The sequence below is a fragment of the Anas acuta genome, chromosome 1 (assembly GCF_963932015.1).
Source record: "Anas acuta chromosome 1, bAnaAcu1.1, whole genome shotgun sequence".
Classification (NCBI taxonomy): domain Eukaryota; kingdom Metazoa; phylum Chordata; class Aves; order Anseriformes; family Anatidae; genus Anas; species Anas acuta.
The window spans coordinates 180,784,311-180,801,647 of NC_088979.1; the positions used below are offsets into that span (position 1 = coordinate 180,784,311).

Below are 17,337 nucleotides of genomic sequence, written 5' to 3' on the forward strand. Positions count from 1 at the left end.
TGGGGGCAGCAGGAGGGAAGAGGCTGGGGGTCCTGCTGGGAGGCCAGGCTGCAAAAGCCAGAGAGGAGATGCAGGGGCTGTGTGCAATGGTGGATGGCTTGAAAGGGAATCATGGCAAGAGAGGCAGGTGGGGGATTAGGGCAAACACACAGAGTAATCCAAACTTCTTTAAATCAGATGTTTGTGGAAAAACGTGGTTTGTTGCCAGCATCCAAGAGAGAAGTTGAACTGGATGATGTCAAGAGGTGGCTCACAATTTGTATTCTTTAGCATCCAGACTGCAACTGTGTCACTTTACACCAGTGTATGATCAAAAGGTTTTCTTAACTACTTCTTGGGTATTGAGGCAAGAAATATAGACAAAATCAGATACCAGCATATGGGATCCCAACAGAGAATATATTTATGATATCATATATAAAATATGACCCAAATAGGATTGGAATTTTTGAAATCAATATTTTTCTAATTTAAATCTTATTTAAATTGTTATTAGAATATAAGATTCTGCAGCTTCTAGACAAAAACTCACATATAGGAATTTAGGATCAAAGGCTTCAGACTAATTAAAAAAAGAGAAATACAGAGGAGAGCCCAGTTAAAAGAACTGGCAAGAAAAAAAAAATCAGAATCGATGATAAATGAACAAAGTAGATCAAGAAGGCAATAAGAAATACACTGCTGTTAGATCAGGGCTTTGAATTAACTTGAGTAGGTGGAGCCAGGAAGCAGCAAGGATAAAATGAACCATGTGTCCTGGAATAATTAGATAATTCTCTGACACAACCCACACAATTTTGGCTGGTTCGGGCCTGTTTCATGGCTGGTCCCTGTGTTGCAGCATGGTCCTCCATCCCTCTCCCTCACTCTGGACTGAGTTTCTGTGCAACCACAAGCAGATGTTCTCCAGACTGAAATTCAGAACAGAGAAACAAGCTGCATCGGAAGGTTTAAATAGCTCATGGGGTCATATGGAACATGCCCAGAGCTGGCGATGCTTTGGAGACTCTTTAAGAGCAGGCAATTGAACCCAAAGTAGGACGGAGATGAGGTTTTATAGATCTGAATGTACCTCAGCCAACACTCTTAAAATATGTCAGCACATCCATGGGGAAAAAGACAGGGGGAACACATTTGTGTGATTATTTCTCTACACGTTGTACTCCTAAAATCATACACATCTGCCAGTCGAGATGATTGATTCTGCTTTTCACTTAGAGCTCTTGTCAGTCAACAAGAGCTATTCTACTAATTTACGACTTGTGTCAAATCCAAGCCTGTACGGAGCTGCCAATTTCACCCGGTTTGTTTGCAGTGCAGGTGTTTCACTCAGAGGGAAGCAGCAATACACCGTGATCAAAGAGGGCTTGAAAGGCCAGAGTGCCAGCGGCAGCCCTGCATCAGGCTGCTGGTGCGAGCCTCACTGGCTTTTAACGTGACAGTCTACGCCAGCAAGTAGCAATTATTGAATTAGGAGTTGATAGGACTCGCACTGAAGCTAAGAGCTAGGACTCATGCTGCTCTAGTGAATAGCGATGCTGGATCTAGAGCCAGCTAGCTAATGCTGCTGAAGCATCAGGCAACATAAATAAAACTTGTGGGAAAAGTTATGGTCTATGAGCATCAGGAATCTGTGCCCCCTCTGCTTTCTGGGGGTGACATCCACGCAGATACCAAGCTTCCTCTGCCGCGCCTGGAGCCCCGCCGGCAGCCCTGGCAGAAGCTTCAGACCCCGGAGGAAGAAGAATCGCCGTCGGGGGGTTCCGGGCAGCCTCCGAGGGGCTCCGGGCAGCACCCCCCGGCCTGACCCCGGTGCGGAGCAGTTGCGGGGAGTTTGCGGGGCGCAGCGCGGCCCCCGCTCTCCCGGCCCGCCCCGACCCGCCCCGGCCCCCCCAGGCGGCCAATGCGCGGCCGGGGGAGGCCGAGCCGGGGCCGGGCGGGGGGAAAGAAGCCACCAAAGGCAACTTTCTCACCTTGCCGGGAATAAAGCTCTGCCAATGCTTCCCCAGCCCACCGCCCGTCCTCCGCGGGAGCGCCCTCCGACGGCCGGGGCTCCCCCCGCGGGGGGCAGAGCCGAGTAGGGGGCTGCCACTCGCCGCCGTCCCCTCGGTCCCTGCAGCCCGGAGCGGAGAGGAGAGGGGCGGAGAGGGGCGGAGAAGGGCTGGCTCGATGCTCCGGCCATGGGGCGCGTTGCCCCCCTCGGACGGTGCCTGCTCCGGGCGGCGCTGCTGCTCGCCCTCTGCCCCGGCGCCGCCGGCGGCACCTGGACGTGAGTAGCGGGGCTCGAGAGGGGGCTCCGCGGCCACGCGTGTCCGCAGGGCCCCCGTGGCTAACCGGGGTGTTTGTGGGGTTGATCCCGCAGGTGGCTGGGCATCGCCGCCTCCGGCGGTCCGGAGAAAATGGGGTGCCCCAGCCCGCCGCTGAGCCCTCGGCAGCAGGAGCTGTGCAGGGAGAAGCCGGAGCTGGTGCCAGCCATCCGGGAGGGAGCGAGCCTCGGCCTCCGCGAGTGCCGCAGCCAGTTCCGACACGAGCGCTGGGACTGCCGCCCCCCGCCCGCAGCCTTCGGGCAGCAGCTCAGCAGCGGTGAGTGGCCCCCGTCTCCCCCCCATGTGTCCCCTTGCATCCCGCAAGGCGACCCCGACCCATCCCGGAGACACCCACGCGGGACTCGATCTGCTGTTGTCCATCCCAAGGTGTCGCGACCTGTCGCGGTGGGTTTTTGCCCATGGCTCCCCGGGGTTGACGGTGCCTTTGGGTAGATCTACCTAGCTGTGTTGAAACGCCGTTCTTCTTGGACTGGCGGCTTGGGTTGTGCCCTTGCGTGTGTCGCGGTTGCTAAATGGCAGTGACACACACGCACACAGCATTTCGGAAAGGTCCCTCGGTTGCAGGTAAAAATCTGCTGGTGGCACCAGACATACCAGGAGTTACCTTAAATCCCACCATGTGCACTCTGCTAGACAGCACTGCTCGACACCATGAGCCTGAAGCTGCTTTCATTGCATGAGCTGATAAGGAAAATACTGAAATTCATGCAGAAATGGGGATGTTCTGTTCATATCGAGTGGTAGGATCAGAGGCTGTGGTTCTGCAAGTTTCTTTTGAGCGCTCTGCTCGCTGATTTCAGCATAGCCATTGATGTGAGCTTCATCAAATATTGCAGTGCCCCATTTTTTTTTTTTTTTATTTTTTTTTGCCATCTCCACTTTATACTACAGCAGTGGGGAAAAAAATCGTATAAACATAAAATAAGCTATAAAAAGTGATGCACATTCCAAAAAAGGAAAAAAAAAAAAAAGATTCAAAGGTTTTTACTCTCCTATATGTAGCCATACACACTGCGTTAATCCTAGCCATTGGGAAGAATTGTTCCTAAAGACCCGCAGCTGAGTGACACTGCTATGCCACAAAGCCTCACTGGAGTGTCCTGGGAAGATTTTATGATGGTACCTGTATCATAGACTGACACGAACAGGAGAAAAGAACAAGAACTTTCTTGTCAGTGAGCAGGAGCTTTGGAGACTGGAAATACCAGGTTGTTTTTACAATGGTGAAATTTTAGCTACAGTTAATGCAGAGGCATTGATTTTAGGTTTGCTTAGAAAGTGAGTTGTGCTCTTTGCCACACTATGCCAGAAGTTGCAGAGAGGCTTGAGGCCCAGACAGGTACACCCATGATTCTTTGGGATTTAACAGGAACAGATGAAGGTTTTTATACTGTAAGCTTTGTCATGTCCAGATTATCGTAGGCAAAGCACATGGCCAAAATATTCTTGTGCCATCCTGATTTCTGCCTGGTTTAAGAATCTGGGGGCTGTTTGCAACATTGTGAATTACTACAACCTCAACATTTACTAAATTTAACATGAAATACATTTTGGCCCTGTACCAAAGTACCCCAGGATCATGGTGGCTTCAAGATTCTCCTTCAAGATCTGAACTAATTTCTTCATCAAAGTAATATGAGCAGTCAAAAGCAGAGTGGAGAGTGAAGGGTTCTAGGTTTGGGTGGGGTTTTGTTTGTTTTGTTTTGATTTGATTTGATTAAAATTTAATTGGCTCAAAAGTTTCTGTGTCAAATAAAGTTCCCAACCAGATTTAGAAAGCAGTTACCAGAAATTGCATAGTACTGGCAGCCAGAAACAGCAAAATTAATAGCATGGTCACATGAATAGTCCCTAAAGTCTTTTTTCAGATGTGAATATCTACAGCTTTAAACAAGTTCACAACGCAGACCAAGCCGTGACGACTTTAAACTCATAACCTTTCCCTTTTAATAATACTCTGGCTAGTAAAATCCATTTCTCCAGCTTGGCCAGGAAGGTGATCTGAGGCGGCTGTGAGGCAACATGTCCCTGTGTTGCTTTGCAGGCACGAAGGAGACGGCGTTCATACATGCGGTGACGGCGGCGGGCCTGGTGCACGCCGTGACACGGTCCTGCAGCGCGGGCAACGTGACCGAGTGCTCCTGCGACACCAGCCTGCAGAGCGGTGGCTCAGCCAGCGAGGGCTGGCATTGGGGCGGCTGCTCAGATGACATCCACTACGGGATGTCATTCAGCAGGAGGTTCCTGGATGTGCCCATGAGGAACATAACGGGCAAGAATGGGAGCGGGCTGGCAGCAATGAACCGGCACAACAACGAGGCTGGGAGGCAGGTACGTGTCGCCACGAGGGCGCGGGAGCCATCGCTTGCTTGGTGTTGGTCATAAAATAGCATCGGCCGAACACGGCCAGTCATTGACCACAGGCACAAGTGGCAAGAACCACACTGACACCTCCAAAGCAGACACATAAAAACACAGAATCAAAGGTGGTTTTGACTGAGTAACTAAACTCCACAGGTTAAAATAAAATCCACAAAGTCCAAGTTAGATCCGGAGTGCTGATCAGGGTAATTGCAAATAGGTGGTTGATATTCCATAGCAAACTTTAGTGAGTCTTCTTCTCATAATAATAATTGAATATTTTTTCTCCTTATTTTCTATAATATCCTGTCATAATCACAACCTGCATTTTTAATTCTCCCTAATGGTGAATGAGCAGACACATTGGACACCCAGTTGGGATCCACAGTTTGGGTCCTCATCTGAGAGTAGAAGTCTAGAATCATTCAAAGAGGAAATCAAGATTTAACCTTTTCTTTTAAAAAGGATGGAAATGACACTCCCAGGTTAAAGTAGCCCGCTGGTTAGGGCACTCATCATAGAAGTGAGAGGAGGCAGGCTTCAGACAGCTTTTCTTCTGCCCAAGAGACTTCAAAGCCTCAGCTACAGAGGAAACGCTCCTGCCATCAAACATTGGGCATGTGTGTGTGACGCTGGGTTCTTCTGTGCTGGTCTGCAGAGGAATAAATGGGGCAGAGAGAGACAACATAGGGGATGTGAGTCCGTAATCTGGTGGCTGAGGCTTACATCTGCAATGGCAGAGACTGGGGTTCTGGTTCTTCCTCTAAAATTAGTTTCTCTGCTTTACCTTGGAGTTTTTAACATTGTACTTGTTTCATGGCTCTCTCTGGCCCCGCAGTTCTTTAAAACTGTTCAGCTCGGTGACAGAGATATAACTAAAAACAAGAAATGGTGACTCTCTGTTTTTGGGCACACATCTTGATCATACTTGCTAGACTCCTCTGTAAATGTAATTTCAGAAAAAAAGCATGGGTGGTTTTTACTGAAAACATCTCTCCTATCAGCCATAGTCTGGGAATAGCCACAGTAAGCCACCATATCCAAGGGAGAGCCTTAGATACCATTGCAACCTGTTTTAAAGTAAATCTGCTTTTACATTTTATGAGGTAATACATATTATTTAATGTATTTATATTAATGGGAAAACAAGATCATTAAGAGACCAGCCCTTCTCAGACCTGAAGGCCTTCTATGCAGACAGGCTGATGGAGCTGGGGTTGTTCAGCCTGGAGAAGAGAAGGCTTCAGGGAGATCTTACAGCAGCCTTCCAGTGCCTAAAGGGGTCCTGCGGGAAAGCTGGGGAGGGACTCTTTGTCAGGGGGTGTAGTGATAGGGCAAGGGGGAATGGCCTTAAACTAAAAGAGGGTAGGTTTGGATTAGATTTTAGGAAGAAATTATTTACTCAGAGGGTGGTGAGGCATTGGCACAGGCTGCCCAGAGAAGCTGTGGATGCCCCATCCCTGGAGGTGCTCAAGGCCAGGCTGGATGGGGCTTTGGGCAACCTGGTCTGGTGGGAGGTGTCCCTGCCCATGGCAGGGGGATTGGAACTGGGTGATCTTTAAGGTCCCTTCCAACCCAAACCATTCTGTGACTCTATGAAATAAACTTTAAAACTGAGTATATGCTGAGAACAGTTACTTTGGGTTTAATTAGATGCCTGTCAGCTAAATCATCTCTAAGGAACAGTGGTTGGTATTGTGTAGTAGGGGACGTTAATAATAGGAACAAGAGATTACGTGGTTATTTCCTTATGGAAAGAGCAGAGTTTTTAATCACATTTGTAGAGAAGAGGTAGCTAAGAGAGGAGAGAATAATGTCCATAAAATAATCTCTCTTCATGTTTTTTTTAATATATGATGCATTTTTATTTTAATAGTCATTTTTATCATTAGAAAGTGGATGAAAAGTCACAGTGACATTTCAGCCCAGTCCTGCCAATCTGCATTTCATATGCACTGAGACTTCATTCGTATCACTCAATCCAGAGACTGATGAAAAACACTGAACTCCTGGAAATAAGTCAAACTAAACTACGAGACTGTTGCCATTTTCTTAGATCAGTGTGACAGTGGAGATGTGGGGAAGCAGTGTGAAGCATCTTCAGAGAAAAAGAGATGTTATTTCAGAGTTCAGGTGGCAGGGACACAGGTCTTTTTGAACCCTGTTGTCTCTTCTGCCTCTAGTTTTAGGTTAGCAGCAGCAATTTGCTGTCATCTTGCCTTCATTGACAACATTTGCTTCTGTTCTCCTGCACCATCTTGTGCTCAGGACTCATTCCTGCACGGGCTGGGCTACAGCTGCCTCCCGCAGGTGTGCCCGCCCCACTGCCTGAGATCATGTTCTGTGGACTCTACCAAGGAACTGTTCATCTTTAATAAACAGGACACTTCCATCCCCCTAGCCTAGAAGAGAAACTTCTCTTTTGGGATTGATTACTTTAAAGTTGGATCAGCTCCCTGGTTTCATCCACTGTAGCCCAACAGGGTCCTTCAGGCCCAGAGGACGCTGTAGGATTTCAGGCTTTTCACAATACTGAACTCTGCAACAAAGCAATCAGAGTACACTGTTTTGGGCTCAGTTGGTGCACACGATGCATATTCTCATTCCTTTTCCATTACACTTTCCTTATTATTATTTATTTTTATTTTTTATTTTTAAAAACACCCACTGCAAGTCTGAAGGATCTTAGCTCCAGTCATTTTCTAGCAATGGTGTATTTACTGTTCATTATCTTGGATGAAAATATGCAGAGTATTTAGTCAGCTTCTGTGCATGAGTATTTTGTAACTTAATAGCAAACTGTAGGATAAAGCAAATATTTTAACCATCTTACAGAGTGAAAGAGAATGTTTATTGCTGGTACTTGGGATTTCCAACAGCGATATCACAGAAGTAAAGTTTAGCAGAACTCTTGATTTTTGTAGATTCAAAATCCTTGACTATGTGATGTTGGAAAATGTTGACTTTCATGTTTTGGGGCTTACAGGAAGGATGTTTTGCAATATATTTTGGTACCTTATGACCTTCTGTAATAAATACTATCATGTTCCTGGTTCTGTGTCTTGCAAGAGCAGTCTTCCAGGGACGATACTTCTGTATTTGTTTGGAGTAACTCATGGAACTGGTATGAAGAGAATTCTCTTGTTCTTTCCCTATTTTCATACTAAATGCTATTTTATACTTCTACATCTCATAGTTAACTCTAAGATAAAACAATTCTAAATGAGTACCGATGCTTTGACTGAGTCGTGCACTGCTTATGGTACTAACCTGAAGCTCAGAAGATCCAGATTTCATTCCTTATTCTGCCAGGAGATGAATGGTCATCATCTTTTGGCATTGTAATAATCAGGGTACTTAGATATGGATATGTGAGCCATCTTATATAAAAGGACAGGTGAGTCAGGCACTAGGGGTTGAGTATTCTTCTAGTAGTACCTACCCTTCCACTCACGGAAGAGTTTCTGTTCAGCTACACACTAGTGGAAATGTATTTGATCTTCAGCACTTGTATTCCCACATGCAAAAGATTGGCTCACCAGAAGGTTTATTTTTATAGGTACTTGTGGGTTGGCACCAGACCCACTAACAGCCTGCAACTGTTCTTAAGTGTTGTACCTCCATTAGGACATGTGCTCATCTTCATGAAGTTCCTGCTCTCTTCTACCAGTGGCTTCAATTAGTCTATGTGATGGCAAGTGTAGGCTTTAACTGCAAAACAAGTAGTGGCAGCTCCTGTCTCACAGCTGAGAACAGTGCCTGCAAACAGAGAGCTTCATTTGGAGTTATTAAGTGGGGATTGGCATTAAGGGGTATACAGACTACTGTTCCACTAACACGGTCCCGAGCTGAAGACAAATCTGTGTTTTCTTCCCATACGCCTGTTGTAGCTGCACCTTCCCACCCCACGCTGCTCCCCCTGTTAATTATATCAGAACAGTGAAAGGAAGTCTGTTAAAAATGATCGTTCTTTCAGATTAATTTTTAACACAGATCAATGCTGACCACTGTGTCCAGTTCATCACTTAACCATACACTCTTGTGCCAGCACCATCACAGCCAGGGGCAGCGAGCAGCAACCAAGGCAAGAAGAACCACTGCTGGTGGACTCAGGGTTGAACCTGATACTTGTAGACCTGGCTCAGTTCAACACTGACCATTATCGCAACCAAAAGTCATTTTAGTTTCATGACCATCCTAAGAAAACTGGAAAACTGTCCCAGCCCGCACTGACAGACACATCTATCCACTGTGTGTGATTAGCAATGTTCCTCCTAACTTCTCTCTGAAGTTTTGCTGTTTAGGGAAACTCCTGTCACAGTATCTCATGAATAACTGAAAAGACTGACCATGTGAATCTAATGGTGTGGAACCAAGCACTTGTTGGGGAGCCAGTTTAGAAGTGTCTCTGTGCACCAGTGAGGCACCAGCGTGTGTTGCAACCACTTCCTAGCAGAAGGCTACACTGGCTCTGTAGGCACTGTCCTATGTTTGTTTCCAAGAACACAGCAAGAGAAGATTGCTGGTCCCTAAATTTTGCCAGATGTTCAATTTGGGATTTTGTTCATTACAGTTCATGGGACAGACTGAGATCCAGGGCTCTCTTCTGTGATCAGCCAAAGCAAGATGTCAGCTCCCAGTGCTGTCAGCAGAGATGACCCACATATGTCCAACCAGAAAATTTGCTTATCCTTGCAGCTGGGAAGCAATAGCCTGGGGTTATGCACATCTGTGATGGCACCATCAATTGTTTTAAAGTGGATTGCATCAAAACTTCATGCAAGGAGCCAAAGGCACACAAAACAGGAATGCAGATGTTTGCAACTGCTGTGGATGTTCCCAGTGACTCTACAGTGCAACCACATTTGTAGTACTTGCACTGGTCCAATCTTCCATACACTGCTACTAAATGCTGTATTTTTATATTTTGACATTAACCTAAGATTCCAACATCATTTTCCACTCCTGTTTAGAAACTAATTCCTTTTAGCTTTCATTATGTTATCCTCAGAAAAAGACTTCTGAGTGTCACCTGCTGGGCTACTTGCCCACATGGAAGTAACTCACTCATAGCACCTAGCAGACATGTCCAGTGCTTCCCCAGACAATTTCTGGATCATTCTGCCTCATCCAGGTTTTACTGTGCCTTATTCTATCAGACCTGAAAGTACTATTTTTTTTTTCTTATTTTTTTTCCCCACAAACCAAACTGTGCGTTTTTCCCCTGTTGTTTCTTCCCTATTTAACACCTTGTCATACCACAGAGAAGGCAAGGGTTGTATCTGAATCTCTGTAAGACTCATAGCACAACATGGTTTCAAGTTACTTTGAGACTCTAATAACTTGCCATGATAGAAATAAATAATCATTATATAATGGAAAATACTATTAAATCCCTTCTGTTTGTAAATTATATGTAATATTTGTGTTTCAATATTGTGTTTCCCTTTTCCTTGATACTTTTTAGGTTATATGTATTCTAACAAAGGTTTTCTGTCTTTGGATGTCAAATTCCCATCTGCCTCAGTCACTGTTATGCCTTAATGATGCGTATTCTGACTACCCAGTGATTTCCTTATTGATAGATTCTGAAGATATGAACACAAAGTCAGGTCTGTCTCTTAAACAGAAACTAGCCTGTGAAGGAGAGGAGATAAGCATCTGCAAAAATTGCTGCTAGTTGATTTGCCACTGAAAGAGTATGTGTGTGCTTTGGGGTGAGGATCTGCTTGTTGCACTGGTCTTCCTTTTCACAGGATAGGGAAAAGTCTCCAGTCTCAAAAACAGTCCACAGCACTTGGAAATATCTCCTGCATCGGTGCATTACTTCACCAGATTTCTTTGCAAGAGCTAATGGCTGTTTTAGGTCAGGGTATACACCTGCTGTTTCTTACTAATGGTTCTTTGAATGCCTCACTTGTTTGGCTTTCATAGTAACCTCTACCAATAAGTAAGTCCTATTCATTCACCAAAGATGTGACTCCAAGCAAACACTTTGGTCATGTGTATTTTTAATAATGTTTGTAGAGTTACATGCAAATACCTACATGGGGTTGTGTCAATATCTCTTGGGCAGAACGCTCTGGGAGGCCTCAATTCCCACTGAAATCCATGGACTTAACCATGTTGGACTCGTCCCAAACTTCAGTGACCACATTTACCTTGATAAAAAAATAAAAAATAAATAATCTTGGCTTAACACGTGGAGCAGAAATAGCTTCTTTGATCTGCTCCATGTCTTGACTTGCTCCAAAACTTGGATGTGCTGCCTGAGCTACAAATAAGCCAACAGAGCCTTGAGTTTATTTCTGGTCATGGGTAACAGCAGAGGGTCAGGAGGCCTCTGTAGACTTGCATGGCTCTGTTCTTACTGCAGGATTGGGACTCAGGAACAGGCACTAATTAAACTTATTTTTCTAGGAAAACTAGAGGAGGGTTTTAGATTTCTTTTTTTCCTCTTTCCTAAAACAGTTTGAGGAAGGCAGATTGATGATGGTTAAAATCCGTGGAGGCTGTGGAGGAAGTGAACGCTTAGGATGAATTTTAATAAACAGCATCAAAAGTTTTTTTATTTTCTCCCCTCTGTGGGAAATACCAGTTCTTTCACAGAGGAATAATTTGAATATGCATTGGCTTTGCTGCATGAAAAGTTTGAAGAAAAACTAAAGTTCACTCCTTCTGCTAAATTACCCAATGGCCTTTATTCTGTAAATGAAATGTGGGGTAGAATGTTAATAAAACAGCATACAGTAACATAGACTCTGCACACCACTAACCAACAGCCCTTATGAGTCTGTGGATGGCCACAAAGGCTACAGTTAATGGAAAGGTAAAACAAAACAAAACAAAATCACGATACCTTCTCCTTTGCTATATCTTGCTTGTGATTATTTTTTTTTTATTTTTTATTTTTCCTAACTGGAATGTGGAATGTGTTACAAATCTAATTGTATAATTTTATATTATGACTATTAGCTATTCCGGAAGGGAGTATTGATTGTCTGCTGACTGACTGAACCATTATGTTATATACTATATAACATAGTCTGATTTTTGGGTGGTCCTTTGTGGAGCCAGAATCTGGACCCAATGACCTTTGTGGGTCCCTTCCAACTCAAGATATTCTTATTCTATGATTATAGTCCCAGATAAAGGAAACTACTGGTTGTTTACAGATTCCAGTTCTTTGAGATTTGCTTTCATATAAACTGTGCCAAAATTCTTGTGTGTTGCAAAAGCTGAATATAGGCTGCAGATTCCCACTGTTAGCTGGACATTCATTGTACAGTCCAGTGCTTGCATCCATCAGGGCATAGTCGTGTAGCCTAAGGGCATTTAAACACTGGAAACCCATGACAGTACCAGTGTGCCTAAATTAAAGGAACAGGGATGGAGACTGTAAGAAGCACGGAGGTGGTTCAGCTGCAGAGGTGATCTGAATCTACCTCTGCAGAGCTATAAGGATAGGTATTCCATGGCCTTTCCCCGCAGCTCAGAGACGTGGGCATCTACCTGCTCTCCCAGCATGAGTCTATTCTCGGGCACCTCAGTGGCTTTGACTGCTGATCCATGCTGGTCACACAGGCACTTCTGAGCAACCTCAAGCCATTCCTGTCACCTCAGCTACAGACTGTGTTGGGACTGTTTAGAGGTCTTAGTGGTAGCCCAAAGGCACCCTTAGAAGATGTCATGGATAAGCACAGTACATCATTTCCATCTTAGGAACAGTGCTGTTACCTATATTTTCCCTACTTCCACTCCCATTATTCAGTGGTCAGAGTGAAAAAAGAACACATTGTTTTGGGTATTTAGGATACTTCGGAAAGAAAATATGGCCAGAAATAAAAGCTTTAATTATTCTGATTACCTATTGCTCAGTTATGGCAAGCAGCATAGTGCACATGCAGAGCACTTCTGGAGATTGATCTTTTGAGCATTGACACAGGTTGCTCAGAGAGGCTGTGGAGTCTCCCTCCTTGAAGATCTTCAGAAGCCACATAGACACAATCAAGCAAGCTGCTTCCAGTGTCCCTGGTTGAACAGGGGTTTGGACCAGATGGCCTCCAGATGTCCCTGCTGGCCTCAGACACCTGTGATCAGGCTTCTCATACTGGAGGTTCAGAGGTGGAAACCTCATTCATAAAACGTATCTTTCTATGGCCTGTCTTCCCAATCAGTGCAATTGCAATGGCAGCAGTAGTATTAAATACTTAGAGACATCTGGATTACTGATATTAACCCATGTTCCTAATGAGAGAAAGACCACATCCAAATGTTGTTCTCCATTTGCTTTCAGGCTGTAGCAAAGCTGATGTCAGTGGACTGCCGCTGTCACGGTGTTTCTGGGTCCTGCGCTGTGAAGACGTGCTGGAAAACCATGTCCTCCTTTGAGAAGATTGGCCGTTTTTTAAAGGATAAGTATGAAAACAGCATACAGATATCAGACAGACTGAAAAAAAAGTTACGCCGGAAAGAGAAAAGCCAGCGAAAAATACCGATCCAGAAGGAAGACCTGCTGTATGTGAACAAATCGCCCAATTACTGTGTAGAAGATCAAAAGCTGGGAATCCCTGGGACTCAGGGGAGGGAATGCAACCGCACATCGGAGGGGCCCGACGGCTGCAACTTGCTGTGCTGTGGGCGTGGGTACAACACCCACGTGGTCAGGCACGTGGAAAGGTGCGACTGCAAGTTCATCTGGTGCTGCTATGTGCGTTGCCGGCGGTGTGAGACCATGACCGACGTACATACCTGCAAATAAGGTTAAGCATGGAAAACGGAGCCGGATCACCCTGCACTGTGTTGTACACAGAACTGTGGCTCAAGCAGCAATTGCTGTTACCATGTGGGATTACAGGGGATCAGCCTCAGGGGGAATGGGAGCTGCCAAACCAGGGGCAGTCCAAAAGTTTGGTGTACTCAGCAACTGAGTGAAGAGCAGTCTGCACGCAGGGACAGCAAAAACAGCAAGAAAAGACTCCTGATGGCACATCTGAACTTCACATTAGAGTTAAAGTCTTTCTAAGTCTTGAATAGCTCCAACAAGAAGCTCAATGTGGTCGGTAGGTACATGGAGAAAACTCAAGGTTGTTAGCTGGAGAATGCAGGGCTTAGAGGCTTGTAAGACACATCAGATAGATCCACTGGACAATTCATTTCTGCAGGCCTTGCAAAAAAAGAGCCAAAACCACAGCTACAGGTTACAGAAAATGTTCAGCTGTTCACCATGAAGCATTTCCTTTGTGACTGTTCAAAAAGCTGTTTGCATCATATACAGAAAAGCATCTGGTACCCAGGAATGTGTGCCTGCAGAGGTGGGCACTGGTGGGATGGGAGAGGAGGGTCCCTTGGCCTGAAGTGGGCTGTGTCTGGAGCAGAGGGGCTAGAGTACAGTTTGGTGAACATTAACAGTGTGCCAAATAGCAACCTCAGGATTTTGTGCAAGTTGTCTTTCAAATGCAAAAAGGACAGGTCTGAGGAGGGACTGAAACAGCTTGGTATCTGAAGGAAATATAGCCCCTCATGGGTATTTCCTCAGTACCTGAATGCACAGTTTGCGAGTCAACCAGTCATCACCCCACTGCTGGACTGACTGCATGTATTAACCTGCCACATTCAACCATCTTGCTGGTGGTTCACCACCATTTTCAGTTAACCATACAAGATTCAGCCCAAATAAATCTGTCAGAAAATGAAAGATTTTAAGAACATTGATTGCTTTCTCTTATAAGAGCTAGAACTTTTCATTAATGTACTAGGTAAGTTCAATGCACAATGTAATTTAAGGATTGGCTCACACCACTAAAATATTTACTGTTATTGATAACATCTTCCATATGTTGGCTTAATTTTATTTTACATCTGTGAAAGGTTGTTTATTTTTATGCAATGGTATACTTTCTGGTTTAAGAAAAAAAAATTCTGTGAAAGGATTTCTGTTGTTTAAATGTGCAAAGACCTATTTTTGATAAGACAAGAAAGTTTATATTTTGTAAATATTTAAATTATGCAAGTTATGTAAAACGTTTCCAAAACAGATGTGATAAGATTACAGCGTTTGACATTTGCTGATTAGATATTTCTTACTATTGTAATAGTTTTTAATTGATTTTTATTTGCATGTGCAGGGGGAACTTAGAGGATTACAGACATGTTCTTTTTCTTACCATCAGGATGGTTATAACTATTGTGGTTAATACTGAAGAGAAGTGACTCACTGAAGAGAAGCACTTATTTGGCGTTTTAAATGATCCTTTAATTACTATTCTGTACAGTTTTTTCTGTTCTTTTAAATCCATTTTGCATACAGTGAAATTCTGACTCCAGTGGTAAGTGGCAGTACTCCCACCGACATCAAGGGAACTGGCTGGGGGTCACAGTTCCACACTAGTGAGCAGTTTTTATAAATAAATCAGCTTAGAGGTTTTGGTTGGGGCTTTAAAAGTCACTTTTTTGCAAAAGATTCCCTGTCACTCTTACTTGGGTGTGTAGGTCAGGAGCGAGCAAATAAAATCTTCTGTTCTGTGGCTCTTTGCTACCTTGTGTGGAGAATCAGGAATAGAAGCCCTTTACCTGCTGGGGACCATCCCTGCACCTTCTGGCCCAATTTCTCTTCATTGACCTAGCCAGATAGGTTAGCTATCTGGCCTAAAGCCTAAAAGCCCCCTGCTATTTATGAGAAGGGTGCCAAGCATGCCTATTGCTGTCACAGGAGGATTTGACAATCTCCCTGTGAAAGCTTGGATGGGGAGGACACATGAGGAGGAAGAACCTGAGGAGGACTCATGAGCCCTTGGTTATGGCTGTCTTCCAGAAAATAACCCCACAGTCACTACAGGCAATTCTGCAATGGGCCTGTGAGCCACGTGGACGTGCTACTGGTCACTGTAGATATGAGGTGTCCTCTCAGCCTGTCCTGCATTGAGCTGCTGGCAGACACAAGTGCCTCAGTGTCCTATGTGAGACTGCTCATAACTGTGCCTTAACAGAGATCAGTACAGAGCTTCAGCATGGACATTGAGATTGTCTCTTGAAGCAGCACTGATCTGTGCCTCAAAATTACCTTAGCTTTTAAAATCTGGCCTAAAGTTTCTTCCATGCCTGATCTCTGAAGAAGGGAAAATCACTTATGTACTTCTTAGTAGGCCTTAACTTCTGGCAGGGAGAGAAAATGGCCATGGACTCCTGGGCATGAGGTCAGCTTCAGGGATTTGCCCAGGAGAACAAATCTCAATAGGCTGTTTTTATGGGTCAGAACAGGAAAGGCTCTCACCTCGGCATTGCACTGAGGAGTCGGGCAGTCACAACTGGGTCAGCGCATTCAGGGTGTCACTCACCTGCTTGGATAGCTCCTATTTGAGGCTGCAGAGCAGTCAACTGGATTAATAATAATAATAATAATAAATGTAATTAATAAAAGTTTGTTGGTTTTTTTTTGTTGTTGTTGTTGTTTTTTTCTGGTTTGAGGGGAGGAAGTTTATTTCTTTTTTCTAAGTGTGATAAAAAGCAACAAAGAGAAGTGGCAACGTGGTTTATAAAACTATACATAGTTTATGAGGGCTACTGTGTCTGGACAAATATGTGTGAGGGATTTGAAGCTTCAGGGGCAACAGAAGGACCCAGCTTGCCCCTGGGGAAGTCAAAGGGAGCTGTTTTGTTGGGGACAGTGTTACCGTTTCTGCATGGAGGGCAGCATGGTGGTGAAAGCAAGTGGGTGCAGTCAGAGGGGCCCTGCTTAGCCCTCAGCTGCACCCACATCATGTGTCTGAAGGTGGGGGGGGGGACCAGAAGCAGGGCTGAGTGCATGAGGAGCATGAGCCCCTCTCTGCCTGTAGCAATTTAAACTGGTGTTTAGGTTAAGCTCCACTGTAACTAACCTAAATTACATCCATAAAACCAGTTCTGTGTGGGCTGGGCCTGTAAAAGTAGTTCTGGGCAGGACCAGGATATGTTGCTCTGTAGTACTGCGTTGCTCTGTAGTAGCACCAGGGCCAAATAAATTATCTGACACTGCAGTATTTATTCCACAAAACTGCCTTCATTCCTTCCACACTCTGGAAAGAGTCTCCCCTGGGTGAGAGCAAGAGGAAGAACTACATATAAGCCAGCAAGGCTCCTGAGCTTTCAATTGGGGGCCTACACAGGACATATGTGGTTCAGCTACTTTTGTGGGCATATGCCACTGAGATGGACTTCAATCACTCCGTTTGATACTGTGTTTTGTTGTTGTTGTTTTTTTTTTTTTTTTCCCAGTGCTAGGAAATGACAGATATATAAAACATAAGTGCAAGGTAAACATCAACAATTCACCTTGGTCATAGGGACATGCCCTTTGGCTGGGATTTCTGAGGAAGCTGGTATGTTTGATTTCATGGGAGGTAGCAAACAATTTTAGGGCAGTTTCCCATAGAGCAAAACTGTCATGGTTACATCACGTAAAGTGCTGAAGTGGTACCAGCTCACTCTCCTGGCTAAAGTTTATTAAACAAACGTGTAAAAGGCTCATACCTCTGTGGCAGACTTTATGCCAAATGAGGCAGTCTTTGTCTGACCCTGTAACATATTGTAGATATCACTTGTTCTCCCACTTCTATAAGTCAGTCATTTTAAACTAGCAGGGTGGAATAAATGTTATTATTATTTTTTCTAG

The 17,337-nt window shown here is 44.8% G+C and overlaps 1 protein-coding gene across 1 annotated transcript; it reads left to right on the forward strand.

The window, feature by feature from the left end:
- Window positions 1-1,919: 1,919 nt before the first annotated feature.
- On the forward strand, window positions 1,920-16,106 carry WNT16 (Wnt family member 16). Its single transcript, XM_068669588.1, has 4 exons — window positions 1,920-2,269; window positions 2,363-2,583; window positions 4,372-4,658; window positions 12,985-16,106. Exons 1-4 carry the CDS (start codon window positions 2,181-2,183, stop codon window positions 13,447-13,449), a joined length of 1,062 nt encoding a protein of 353 aa, XP_068525689.1. The 5' UTR covers window positions 1,920-2,180; the 3' UTR covers window positions 13,450-16,106.
- Window positions 16,107-17,337: the final 1,231 nt, after the last annotated feature.